The 13,864-nt window shown below is 39.9% G+C and overlaps 2 protein-coding genes across 4 annotated transcripts in view; both read left to right on the forward strand.

Moving 5' to 3' along the window:
• LOC107091976 (adenylate cyclase type 4-like) overlaps nt 1-12,790 on the forward strand; it is a 28,836-nt gene extending 16,046 nt beyond the window's left edge. The window contains exons 7-26 of one of the 2 annotated variants that reach the window (XM_015386236.1): nt 66-177; nt 268-395; nt 988-1,146; nt 1,232-1,391; nt 1,507-1,677; nt 1,820-1,851; nt 1,980-2,033; nt 2,123-2,186; nt 3,921-4,018; nt 4,173-4,257; nt 4,526-4,663; nt 4,993-5,070; nt 5,367-5,542; nt 7,289-7,373; nt 7,477-7,635; nt 7,868-8,014; nt 8,104-8,211; nt 8,374-8,488; nt 11,244-11,368; nt 11,582-12,790. In XM_015386236.1, coding sequence (XP_015241722.1) covers nt 66-177; nt 268-395; nt 988-1,146; nt 1,232-1,391; nt 1,507-1,677; nt 1,820-1,851; nt 1,980-2,033; nt 2,123-2,186; nt 3,921-4,018; nt 4,173-4,257; nt 4,526-4,663; nt 4,993-5,070; nt 5,367-5,542; nt 7,289-7,373; nt 7,477-7,635; nt 7,868-8,014; nt 8,104-8,211; nt 8,374-8,488; nt 11,244-11,368; nt 11,582-11,716 — 2,329 coding nt within the window. In that variant the 3' untranslated portion in view covers nt 11,717-12,790. The remainder of the gene's footprint in view (nt 1-65; nt 178-267; nt 396-987; nt 1,147-1,231; nt 1,392-1,506; nt 1,678-1,819; nt 1,852-1,979; nt 2,034-2,122; nt 2,187-3,920; nt 4,019-4,172; nt 4,258-4,525; nt 4,664-4,992; nt 5,071-5,366; nt 5,543-7,288; nt 7,374-7,476; nt 7,636-7,867; nt 8,015-8,103; nt 8,212-8,373; nt 8,489-11,243; nt 11,369-11,581) is intronic. The other variant, XM_015386237.1, reaches the window with a different exon arrangement.
• A 197-nt stretch (nt 12,791-12,987) lies between these two features.
• The window catches only part of LOC107091977 (ubiquitin carboxyl-terminal hydrolase CYLD-like), a 23,165-nt gene continuing 22,288 nt past the window's right edge, over nt 12,988-13,864 (forward strand). Inside the window, exons 1-2 of one of the 2 annotated variants that reach the window (XM_015386239.1) lie at nt 12,988-13,078; nt 13,293-13,521. In XM_015386239.1, the coding sequence (XP_015241725.1) occupies nt 13,351-13,521 (171 nt within the window). In that variant the 5' untranslated portion in view covers nt 12,988-13,078; nt 13,293-13,350. The other variant, XM_015386238.1, reaches the window with a different exon arrangement.

Here is a 13,864-nt window from a genome sequence, read left to right on the forward strand (position 1 = left end):
TCCATTTTTTCCAGTGTATCTGGCTGCTTGTTAAACTCAAACGTTTTCCCTGTCTGCTTGTTTAGCATCCTGTATGCAGACATTGTGGGCTTCACAAAGCTGGCCAGCACCTGCACCCCCGAGGAGCTGGTGGCGGTCCTCAACAAGCTGTTTGGCAAATTTGATGACATTGCAAAGGTAAAGCTGCAGGTTACGTTGAATATGAACCATGATGTGTTTTTATAAAAGTCAAACTCGTTGCTGAATCCTGTTTCTCTCCGATTATAGAAGAACGGGTGTCTTCGTATCAAGATCCTAGGGGACTGCTACTATTGCGTCTCCGGCCTTCCCGACCCCATTCCCAGCCATGCTATTAACTGTGTTCAGATGGGCCTGGACATGTGCACGGCCATCAGGTCTGTGTCCTTTTAACAATAATGTTTTTATCCAAGTATTTCAGAGGAGCTTTAAAATCTACAATAAACCCACCATCATTTTAATACAAACTTCACGTTTCACCTGAACGTTTTTAAACCCACCCAGGCTTTTTCCCCACAGTAGCAGCTCAGCATCACACTGCTGCAATGTTTTCACCATGCAAACATGTTTTGCATAATGTACTCTCTGTTCTTTGCAGTAGGATGCAAATATTTATGGCCAAAAGCTGGAAGCCTCATCGATTCTTTGGAAATTCAAATATGACGCTTATGCAGATTTAATGTGGCTTTATTTGGCTCTAAATATAGAACTTTGCTTTTATTTTTCCAGGTATTGAAATGAGCTTAAAGGGTTACTATACTTCCTGCTTAAAAACAATGAAATTCGATTCATATTCGACGCCTGATGTTAGCATAGGAGGGCGGCGCCAGAGCAGAGAGCTTCAGGAACAGTGAAAATCATTAGGGGAGATTTATTTTAGCGCTTATCAAGCAAATAGGTAGAAATGAATTGTATTAAATTATAAATCAAACCTAAAAGGCTGCATTTGCACCTTATTTCATGTTTCAGTGAACTGCGACGGGCCACGGAGGTGGACATCAACATGAGGGTCGGCGTTCACACCGGCAACGTGCTCTCTGGTGTGATCGGCTCCCAGAAGTGGCAGTACGACGTGTGGTCAAACGACGTTACCTTAGCCAATCAGATGGAGTCTGGAGGACTTCCTGGGTAAGCACTTGAATCAGAGAGGGAATTAAAGTTGGGTTTTTTTCCTTTGAATCTAATCAGTAAACGTTTTAACTTCTGCGTGAAGGCGAGTCCACATAACCAAGGAAACCCTGCAGCACCTGAACGGAGCGTACGAGGTGGAGGAAGGGGATGGGGAAAGTCGGAACCCTCATCTTAGCGGAAGACAGACCTACCTGGTTATCGACCCCAACAAGCCAAACCGAACCACTCGGAGGTCCAACACGGTAGGCATCAGCCTGTTTGTAGGGAAACATTTCTTTAAAATGTGTTTAGAAAGGTTCTGCGTTTCAGTTTAATTGTCTTGTATTGATTTGGCGCCGCTCTGCTGTGTAATTCCAGAATAGCAGCCTCTCTGCTGGCGAGAACAAGCAGCGGGCGTCCGTCCGGATGTCTCAGTACCTCCAGTCGTGGAAGAACATCCACCCGTTCGCTGACCTGAGCAACCCTGAGAAGAAAAAGCCCTTCAGGCCTCTGAAAGGCGTCATAAAGCGTCCACGGCTCACATCCACTGTAAGTGTGAGGAAGCGCCGCTACCCCTGCTGTGCTGTAAAGGCCACGCCGTGTCACGGCAGCGTGATCACGCTATTGTATGATGAAGGGAGGTGATGACGGGGCTCACGACTCTAACAGAGTTTGTTTGTGTTTGATTCAGGAAGGGCACCCGTTCCCCGGCGGCCCCAACCGGTGAGCAGCAGGAATCTGTTACACAACCATTTACTCTAATTACACATCCATTCAAAGAGCTACATAAAAGCAGCAATACCCTTTGATCTGAGAGATTGCCGTCAGTAACACTCCCTCATTTCTTTCAGCCTGTCTATCGATAGCAGCATAAAGGGATCTCTGGACACCGTGGACTTAGCCGGGTAAGGTTCACCTCCCATTTACGGTCAGCATGTCTGAATTTTAAACTTTGCTTGTTCTAATCCTCTATATTGCTTTTTTTTTTGTTCAGGAGGAAAGCAAAGAAGCTGAACTGGTTGACTCTGTTGTTTAATGACCTCAGCTTAGAGAATCAGGTACAGTATTTCTATTTATTTTTTTAACCACACAGGAAAATATTCATATTCCTTTAATTGTTTTGTGTTTTATGACAGATTTTCATGAGTTTTCCTTTGATATCTGATATCTGATAAATTTGTAAGAGTAAAAAAAAACAAAAAAAAAACATGATGCACCCAGTCTTGTATCCTTGGATACCAGTAAATAAAACTGAGCAGGGGGTCTGAAAGCTTTGCAGTTCAAAGATGGACAAAAATAACGTGTCTACAGCAACAATAAACTTTTTTATTAATATTTAAAGCCTCATAGGAAATGATCTTAAGATTTTCAATTTTCAGCACTGAAAACATTATCACCTAGAAATCTGACTCTTTTTCCTTTATGTTGAAAAGTTTGTTTTGGTGTTTGGCTATGGGTAAAACCTGCCAGAAAATCCGTGGTGTGTGAATGGAGTGTTTTTTTTGTGTGTGTTGTTTTTTCTGGGTGGTTTCTTTGTTTAAACCAGAAAAGCCCACAAGAGTGTGCCTCCATACAAAGCATGATCCTGGTCCTCTTCTATTTAGGTCATTTGTTGAAGGATGCTAACATTAGCCCGTATTGCTTTCAATACTCCTGTTTCTATTCCACCAGAAGCAATCAGGGACTCACCTGCAGACAGTCGGTTATTTTTGCTGCTCGTGTGGCTATTGTGTTGGAGATCAAGAAGCGACGCTAAGCAAACTGCTTCCCTTGCTAACAATACATCAACATGAACGTCTAATCATAGAAGTCAAATTCGAGAGGACAAGGCTCAGGATGAGCTATGTTTATTTATTATTTTCTCCAAAAATGATTAAACACGAATTCATAGACACTTTCAGGGGGATTGTAAGAGTTAAATAGCAGATCATGACTCCACTTTAAACAAAATCATTTTGTAAAATGAGACAAGCTAATTTAGCCACCACAAATATGAAAGATAAAGAACAATACTTAACCTATCTTAAAATAAAGCACAGTTAAAGCATTAAATGACTTTGTACCAACAATGCAGGGCCCATTGTAGACATTTTATTTTTATATTACATTAAAACACAACAGAACTCTTTCTTATTGCCTTAGAGCCACATTGAAGGGAACACAGAGCCACTGGTGGCTCTGGAGCTGCAGGTTGCAGTCCCCTGATAAGGTGCAACTAGTTGCCAAAAAGCTAAGGAAAGTCTATATTTCAGTCAAAAATATGCTGTAGTTTGGGACACGACAAATACAGATACAACCTATTTTTTAGCTTACATGTGGAAATTTAAGACCCCTTAACACGCAATCAATACTGTGGAAGATAGAAGGCCATGTTTGGTAGCTAATCATAGCGATGGAAACAATGTAGCTAAAGCTAACCTTGAGGAAAGCCTGTTAGAAGCTGAAAAATACAAAACTTTTGTTGTTTTTTATCCAATCTGACTGAGTTTCTGACAAATCTCTCTTTCCACATGTTAAAAGCTGCTGAAGTCGTCTCTGCTGAAAACAGGCTTTTTATGATTATTGAATCAGATAGGGTGATTACATTTGAAAAAACAAACAAAAAAACTGTATCCTTCCACTTCATAGTTATTGGAAACTATTTGTTGCCTAAACTCCCAATAAAAGCAGCTTAAATGTTTTGTTTTTTTTGGGACAAAATGTGGAAAAAGTTGGAGCTCTAGTAACCTGGTGCATTAACATTGCATGGCCTTTGCATCTCACGGGCTAACTCTGAATTCACTGTTTTCCAGTTCCGCCTATCGAAGGTGACGAATCTGCACTATTCAGTGAGCTGCCTCACTGTGATCTTTGTGGCTCTCTTTACCGTCCAGATGCTTGTCTCCGAAAAGTAAGTACACCTTTACTCATTAATACTAACAACCAATCATCTCTTCTTGAGGTTAGTCTGCAGCCCGGCTGACTGGAACATCTGAAGAAGAGCTTGAAATATTAATTAAGATGAACGGTTGAACCAAACTTTTTTTTCTTTTCAATGATTACAGGAACTTTCCAATGGCCGTCTCCTATGGGGTGACTTTCCCAGTGATGGTGGCACTTCTGGTGATCTCTTTCAGTGCATACATGAAGGTAAACAAACCGTCTGATGAGATTAACTATGCACTCATTTGTTCAGTTGTCTTAATGAAATTCATGAATGTTTCAGGATGTGTAGAATTTGAATTTAATACATTTGCAAAATGCTAAAAAAGTCAGGCTTAACTGTCAGACACAAGCAATTAAGAAGTATATTTTATAGATCTCCCTTAAAGAGACATGATCTCAATTCGTTGATCTACTTAGAAGAAGTGGAACAAATTCAGAGCAACTCTACAATTTCTCCCTTTTCCCCCCTCAGAGTTTGCACTCCAAATTGCCGTTAAACGTGCAGTGGGTCTTGAAGCTGTCGCGTAACAACACCGCAAGGGCGGCGCTACGGCTCCTACTAGTTAGTCTCTGTGTTCTCATCACTTTGCTCATGGCAGTCCTCAACTTTGTGAGTATCCGTTGTTTTTATTTTGACCCAGACAGGTTCTCTATAAGGATGGATGGATGGATGGATGGATGGATGGATGGATGGATGGATGGATGGATGGATGGATGGATGGATATAGAGATGAATGGATAGATATAGAGATGGATGGATATAGAGATGAATGGATAGATATAGAGATGAATGGATGAATGGATGGATATATAGATATATATCGATGGATGAATGGATTTATGGATGGATGGTTGTTTTACTCCGTTATTGCTGCATAAATAATGTTCATATTCTGGTCTCCCATTATTCATGTTAAACTGTGTTTGTTTTCCCTCCAGTACTTCGTCCCAGGACGTGAATGCACATCGGTCACTAATGAAACTGCATTACAGGGATTGAGGCTGTATACTTTCCCGGTGAGGAACTCCAGAGAAACAGTTCATCAGATTGCAGAAATTATTTGGAAATTTGCTGACTTTGCTTTGTTCAGCATTAGCATTCATTTCTGAAGGTGTTATTAGCTTTTTATTAGACATTATTTTTTACATCAAATTAAACATAACATGAAAAAATACTTAATTAGCTATAAATGTGTTTGAAGGAATCCTAACATTGAACAGGTTTATGTGTCTAAAGTGAAAACTATTAGAGGTTTTGATTGAAACTTGAACATTAAGGCAAAGTCATTTACACTGATTTTTCATCATCCCAGTATTACCTGTACTGCTGCCTGCTGGCCATGCTGGGAGTGGTGGCGTTTGTCAGGATCTGCTTCTCTGTGAAGGGACTCCTGCTCACCCTGGCTGTGGTGGTCTACCTTGCCCTCTTCCTCCACGTCTACGCCCAGAGCTCCTACTGCCTCGTGGATCTGCTCTATAATGACACCAAGTGAGTGAGCTTTGCATTAAAGCCATGCTGTTCACACTGCTTGTGGAAAGGCTTCTTTAGCAATACTCTAATAAACACAAACATATGAAGAGATAAAGTGGAGTCAGCAGCAAAGGCTCTGGATCAGTGTTTTCAATCCTCCTGCATAATGTCGACTGAAGGAGGTTCTAATGTATTAAAGTTTTTTAAGGATTAGAGACCTTCCTGTGTACAGGACGGCCATTTTTGATTGACAGATGATGGTTTGCGAGAAGTGGTACATTTTCTGCTTCTTTTTTTTTTTTTTGGAGCTTAGAAATTTTTGCATGCAAGTGATATTTTAGATGAGAGTTTAGTTTTTTTTTCAGTTTTCATTAATACGTCTGAGTTCTGCTGTTTTACAGTCTGTGGTAAAACAGCAGGACTGGTTATAATAGATGCATGTTATACGGGGTTTAAACTCAACCCTGGACCAGATCGACAGCAGGGACACACCCTGGCTCTGCTTCTACACCAGACCTTGGAACTAGAGTTTAAACTATTAATCGGATTAATTGATTATTGAAATAATCGTCAATTAATTTAGTAATCGATTAATCGTTAACTGGAGTATAGAGACTGTAAAACATGAATTTAGCTGACAGAGCAATCCACTTAGAGCAGTAATTATAAAAAGACTGTCATAAAGAAAAAATAAATAAATATTTTGCATTTAAGATTTAAAAAAAAAAACTTTTTTCATCTGTCAATATGCTCTATCTAGACTATAAGTGGAAAAGATTTAGTTTCACCTGGTTTAAATTCTGTAAAAGAATCTTCTCCAAGGAACTTTTTTCCTAACTGATTATTAATCCAAAAAATAATCAACAGATTAATCGATTAGCAAAACAATCAATAGTTGCAGCCCTACTGGAGCGCTTTGAACCAGTTGCTGGAGCAGATAACTCCATGATAAAGCCGACCCAGGACCCTGAGACAGACCCTGAAGCTGTAACTCACCCCTGTTTATCCTAACTCTGGAGCGCTTCGGGTGCAGTACGACAATTAAAAAAGAGGAGAATAATCAAAGAGCTCGTATCCAAAGACATTTTTTAAGTGTCTTATGGAAACATAAAGAAGTTCAGGATCACAGTTACATCAAACACTAAAGTAGGAGCAGAAACCCCAGGAGTCGGACCTTTTCCTCTCAATCATGAGATACTGTAGGCGAACGCTGCTCCCCTGATACGACCTATTACCACCTCATGACATTGGGTTTAAAAATCTCTGAGAAAACAAACCCAGCTAAACGAAGCTGTGAATGTTTTCGCTTCGATCCGCTGAAGCGAACAGCAGTGTGAAAACATCGTAAATGAACCATTATGAATTAAAACACATGAACCCCGAATCCAGAAAAACAAGAACCTGCATTTTTCTTCAATTTTGTTTAATTAAGATTAATTGTACTGAAGCTTTACAGCCCTGCCGACTCCATCCTGAGATTAGAGGGTTTATATGAGCCCCTAAAGATAAGAACTAGTCTGTCAGTCGGACCTGAGAGGGACTCTGTCAACTCATGGGAAGGTGTTGGATTTCTCTGCTTTTGTCAGTGACTTGGAGCCCAGATTGGGAATCCTTTTCTGCGGTTTCAGATCACCATCATTTATTTAGCCCCTTTCTATAGAAAGAATCTCTCCTGGACGACACAGACCCACTTTAGACTGAGACTGAGTAAATATGACGGTAAAGTGGGTTAACTTAATGTTATCTGTATTTCTTTGTGTTCAGGCCCGGGGTGCTGAAGGACCCTCAGATCTTGTCTGGCATATGGCTGGCCATCTTTTACATCGTGTGCCTCCTACTTGCTAGACGGGTTTGTTTCTTCATTCTAAACTAAACTTGGCTTTGGGTTTTGTTTTGTTTTTTAATCATATACAGATCTGTTGCTGAAATGTTTGTTTTTGATTCTCCGTCAGGATGAGCTGACGTGCCGCGTCGACTTCCTGCTGGAGCACTGTTTCCAGACAGAGCGGGAGGAGATGGAGACCATGGAGAACGTCAACAGGCTCCTCCTTCAGAATGTCATGCCGCTTCACGTCGCCTCCTTCTTTATGGGCAAAGCTGTCCGCAATCAGGTAAGTTTTATGTCACTTAAACCCTCTGAAATGTTTCATGTCACTTTGGAGAAACGTTTGTGTGTTTTCTGTGAAAACATCTATAAATCACCACATTTATCAGTGAGAATCTACTGTACTTAGATCAATTTTACCTGTAAAACATGTAATAAAGGCATAATATAGGACAAGTGCGCCCTCTGCTGGTAGGTGATTGTAAAACATCTGCATTGACCTCCTTTATATATTTCAGGACCTGTACAGCGAGTCATATGACTGCGTGTGCGTGATGTTCGCATCCATGCCGCAGTTCAAAGAGTTCTACAACGAGAGCAGCTCCAACGGAGACGGCCTGGAGTGTCTGCGCTTCCTCAATGAAATCATCGTGGACTTTGACGACGTACGGCTGTGCAGACAGACTGAGAGGCTGATAGATAACAACTTCTCCTTCTCTCTAAAGGCCATTTTCCTGTCTGTGTTTCAATGCAGCTTCTCTCAAAGCCCAAATTCTCCTCGGTTGAGAAGATCAAGACGATTGGCAGCACTTACATGGCAGCCGCAGGACTAAGGCACTGCCCTGTTGGAGAAGAGCATAAGGTTTGTACGTCCAAAGTTAGCATCAGAGGTTTTCTGAACACTGCCTGCAGAGGGAAGCAGCAATCCTGTTAGTTTTTCTTGAAGAAATTTTTAAAAAGTAAAAGAAAAGTCTTTTTTTTTTTTTTATCTGCCCGACTGAACAAGCATGTTCTCTCCCTACAGAAAGTCGACATGACCTACTCTAATGTCCGCACCATGGTGGAGTTTTCAATGGCAATGATGAGCAAACTGGATAAAATCAACCAGCACTCTTTCAACAACTTTAAACTCCGTATTGGTGAGCTGATTTCCAATATGTGCCTTCAGGATAGTGGATACTTCACTGGAAAGTCACATAATGCTATTCAGATCTGTGTTTCCTGAAAGGTTTCTTTAACACAAAAATGATTGATTTTTTGTCTTTTTTTTCAGACAATGATATAAGAAAATATACATGCTGCAAATGACAATATGGGGGAATATAAATAAATAAAAAGCAAACTGTAGTTGCTCTTTATAAAGTAGCTGATTAGAAAAAGTCTAAACAGATGAAAGACATTATATATATGGCTAACACCTCCTAAATTAGGCCTATTCCTTCACATTTTCTCATGTTAAAACAAAATACATGAAGGCATTTTAGTAGGAATATATACACACAGTATAGTAGAAAAACTGAAGAAAAAAGGATATTATCAAACGCATTAAATATAAAATATAAAGTCATCCAGATTTTGATTTTTAGATGGAAAGGGTAATTATCTATGGATACTCTATGTTTACTCTCTGGGTTTTTAAGTTAAATGTTCCTACTTCTAATTATTTTACTCCAGCTACACTGTTTGTAACCCTTGAAAGGCAAAACAGCAACATTATATTTTCTTAAAAAGCAAAAAAAAAATTAAAAAAACAAAATTCAAAAACAAAAAAAAATTGAGTAACATTTTAAGCAGCAAAAGGTGCTGCATTATTTGATGAAAATCAAGATCAACCCTCAGAGATATAACCTGAACGTCACAGAGGAAGTGAAACTGATGCCTCAGATTAGTCCAGTTAGCACCAAATGGATGGATGGACCTCCAGATGATAAATTGGGTGCAAGAGGGGAGCATAGAGTCCAATCCGTTCACTAATCCTCCAGGAAGCGCCTGCATTTAGCTCTAGGAACCTGGACCTACTCCATCACACTGATCATAATGTTCCAGGCTGCAGCTTCTACAGATCCTTTCACTTCTGTCAGTGAACCCGTCCTCATCAGTGAAACCGTCCAACCTGCCAGTCCTGTTGTTCTCTCTGGGAAATACCAGTGGAGCTCCACTGAGTGTTTATAACCCTGCTCTGTTTAAGATGTCGCTCTGCTTTAATACCTGATTGAGAGGATTACAGTTCAGCAGGAGCCAGATAGTGAGATCAGGTGAAAAGAGAATCCTCCTCACACTAAGCAGATGCTGATGATGGGTGACCAGCTCTCCTGCTATGGCAGGTACCACCCTAATGGAGCTGCAGCGACTCTAAGGGGTCCAGGTTTCGCCTCATGCTGCATTCAGCCTCACCGATCCTGGTTAAAAACAAACTAATGTAAAGCAGTAGAAATAAAAATGTCTTTGGTCTCCACTCCATCCAGAGGGACTGTTGGCTTAGTGGTTAGAGCAGATTGTTCTCTGAGAAGGTTGCAAGAACCCAGCTTAATCCCCTCAGCCTGTAATCTGGGTCCCTGAGAAAGAACCTTAACCCCACACTGCTCTCTGGACGCCACACAATAGCCGCCCACTGCTCCCCAAGGGGATGAGTTAAATGCAGAGTGAATTTCTTCATTGTGAGATCAATTTCTATCATTTTCTATTTCTATCTGTAAAATAATGTCGGTTTTTGTTTGGCAGGGTCCTCTGTCTCCAAATAATATAAAAAACAAAAAGTTGTTTCTATTGTTTTGATCATCTTTAAACTAAAACCTAAATAGGACTCTGACTTTTTACATGTGGTTTTAACTCTAATCTGTTCACCTGAAATGATTGGTCATTAATTAGCAGCTTTGTGGGTTTTCAATCTATGTGCTCATCATCTGTATCTGCATCTATGACCAGTTTTATTGAAGCAGTCATGTATGTTAACCCTAACCCATTAAAAAACTCTCCTGGTTCAGTACTGCATCCCACAAACAGCAGCTGGCTGTGAATCTGTGGGGTTCATTACTTAAAGGTGCCTATTTAGAGCAAAGCTAACCTGCACATATGTGTAGATCCAAGTACAGCAGAAGAATGTTCCTCTGTTTCTGGAGAGGCTCATTCCCATTAAAGACACAGCTTCCTTACCTGAAGTCACGGTTTTTCACATTTAGAAGAAGAAAGGATCAACTTAAATGACTTAGATTTATTTTGTCTTTTTTTTTACACAAGTGTAAACAAAAAGAAATTTCGTTTAGAACAGCTCTCTAGAAAATTTCATTTTTTTTATGCATTCTTGAAAACAGTAAAAAAAAAAACAGTCATATAAATATATGACTGTATATTTATAGTTCTAACATTTCGGGGTTTTTTAATACTCCAGACTTCTAAATAGTTCAATTTAATAAGTGATTTCATATTTTCTCTTGTGTTTCCTTCCTATATTGGACTTAGACAGTTGTTTCTAAATGCTATAAAGTCTCAGGAGTATCCATCAGTTTCATCCAATACTTAATTTCACTTAAGATCTGTAGAAAAAACGATTTACTGCAAGTTTTTCTTTATCTCCAACCAAACTTTTCTAAAACAAATGTTCAATAGAATAAAATAAACTGAATGCACAAATATTGCTTATTTTTATTGCTGCTGTGAGCATTATTAATATTGTTTTTATATATATATATATATATATATATATATATATATATATATATATATATATATATTTTTTTTTTTAGAATAAATAAATGAAATAGTTTGGATGTTTGCTGCACTGTCAGGCGTTGCATTTATGTTAAGGATTTATCCATTTTAAATAAAATCAGCACAGATGCAAAGACAGGTGTGATTTAAAGGCAGTTTTAACCATGCAGTCCTTCTTCTCTGCAGGAGTAAATCACGGCCCAGTGATCGCAGGAGTTATTGGAGCCCATAAACCCCAGTATGACATCTGGGGGAACTCTGTTAATGTTGCCAGTAGGATGGAAAGCACAGGGGAGCTGGACAAGATACAGGTCAGAAAAACACCAAACACACGCAGGGGTTTATCTCTGTGGGGGAAAAAAAGGTTTAAAGCAGGTTAATTCTGCAAATTCCAATTGTAGGAACAAGATACTAAACCATATTTCCTTTTATTTAGTAATTATTTTTTTGTAGAATAAAAAAATGGGATTAAAAACAATTATAAACTCCACATTTTGTTTTATTCCCCCCCTCTTTGAACTCAGGTGACAGAGGAGACGTCCCAAATCATCCAGAGCGTGGGGTACGATGTCACCCTGCGAGGAAAAGTCAACGTGAAGGGGAAAGGAGAGCTCACCACCTACTACGTCAATACCGATCATTCGACCCCTCAGTTCTAGTCAGAACCTGGACCCATTTAAAACAAGAGCTGCACACCGACGGCTGGTGATTCACACTGCAGCCAGTCATTCTGGTTTTCACAATGACAGAAACACAACCAGAAGGAGACGCTCACACCAGACGCTGATTCAGCGATTAAAAGGATCGCAGAGACTTTTTTTTTGTTTTTTTTTTAAGAAGCTGCCTTTTGTCTTCTGGATGAGACGATAAATACAATCCAACCTAAAAAAAAATAAATAAACCAGCTGGCATCCGGAAGGAGAAAGCTTTCTACTGATGGACCTCTGAACACTGTGGATCATTGCTTACACTTTAAAAGCCTTTAAAGGAAGAAAATCACTGATTAGAGACTTAATGACCAAATGAAATTCTAGAAATTATTGTTGAAATGTTCCCATCTCACAAAAAAATGAAAGATGTTTAACATGTATTAAAGATTAAAGGTTATTTTTTTAATTAAATGTCTAGATTAGGGGGGGTTACTTTATGGCTTAAATGAATTGAAATGCACTGGATACCTATAGAAATTGGGCAAAAACATGTTTCATTCCAAAAATGTTTATTTAACCTGTCATAGTAGGAAAAACACACACATTCCTGATTACATGCATGGAGATGGAAAAATGTGAAACGGCAACAAACAACTTTAGTCCTTGTTTTGTTATTTTTGTTTTTTGCACCCTAAATTGAGGCGACCTATAAATATGACTGTCAAATGGAACATGGAAGGAAATGAAATTGAATTGTTTACATTTTTCATTGTGGGTTTAGATGGGGAGTGGAGTGGAAAAGTTTGACACCTCTTTGGTGAAGCCTCGCCACTGCACACCTTATACAGCCTGAAGGGATCCCAGAGCATGATGTCATTCTTTCAAACATGAATTCAAACTGACATGACTATAGTGGGGAAAAAACTGATGCCATGAAAACTTTTCTGAAGGACGTGACATTTGCACTTTCTGATCTTGTTTGAAGGATGAACTGTACGGGGAATGCTGAGAACTGTGAATGAAAGAAGAGCTGTGTGGAAATATATTTTTTCTATTCTATTTATATGAACTAATAATAATAATAAAAATACATCCTTTAATTAGCCTGCGCTGTTTTGTGTGTGTGTGTCTGTGTCTGTTTCCGAAATTGCATGGAGCGTCAACAATTGCTGTGGAATTTCCCCCCCGCCGTCGGCAACGCCCTCCAGCGCACTGATTGGTCAGACTCCTTCCTGTGTTTCGCTCCCTCGCACCCTATTGGCTGTTCAGCCGTCAATCACTCCGCTTCCTTATTCGCCTCGCGGTTTGTTATTGAGCGGAGCTCCTTTTAAATGTGAGGGGAAATGTTGACGGTCGGAGTTGAAAAAGTTGGTAAGTTTTCCTCCGCTAGTTTTTCCAGTTTGTTTTATGAAGTGAAGAACTTGCGACGGAGGAGGGATTTAGCGGGAAGTGGGAACAGATAAAGTTTTAATGCGAGCTTCACCGCGGCTACCTGTCGCCGTCACTCCTCCAGGTGAACGGTTAAACCGCAGCACTCCTGCCGCTTCCTCCTCGTAATGAGAACAATTTTCTTTACCGTCCGTAGAGAAAGAGGGCTTAATTCTCGCCGTGGAGCCGCTGCCGCTGATACAGACACCTCCGAGATGTCAGGAGTTCACGAGCAGAGCAGGAAGCGGCGTCCCTTCAAGGCGTTCCTGATCACCACCGACCTTCAGGTCCAGGATGATCTGGAGGGTCTGATTGTGCTGAAGAGGGGCTTCATCTGCTCCGAACAGGACCAGGGCAAGATCAGGAGGGACGCCCTCTGGGTGAAGGTACCAGCATGGCAGCTTCTCACACTTTCTGCACAACCAGGAGTCTCTTACAGAGGCGTAGCCAGAACATTTTTATAAGGGTGGCCAGGCGATAACCATTTAAAGACAAACTACACTTTCCTACAGCCTTTGCTAACAAATAGAAGCATATATTTAAACATCTGTGCTTTCTAGATAAAAGGTATAGTTGATCAAATTCTTTCAGGTTTGAGCTCTGGGGCAAACATCTCTTCCTTTGTCATTACTTACCTATTTGTATCAACAATTATTCTGCTTAAATTTTGTATTTACAAGTACATATATATATATATATATATATATATATATATATATATATATATAT

Source organism: Cyprinodon variegatus, unplaced genomic scaffold, assembly GCF_000732505.1.
Source record: "Cyprinodon variegatus isolate N-32 unplaced genomic scaffold, C_variegatus-1.0 Scaffold361, whole genome shotgun sequence".
NCBI lineage: Eukaryota > Metazoa > Chordata > Actinopteri > Cyprinodontiformes > Cyprinodontidae > Cyprinodon > Cyprinodon variegatus.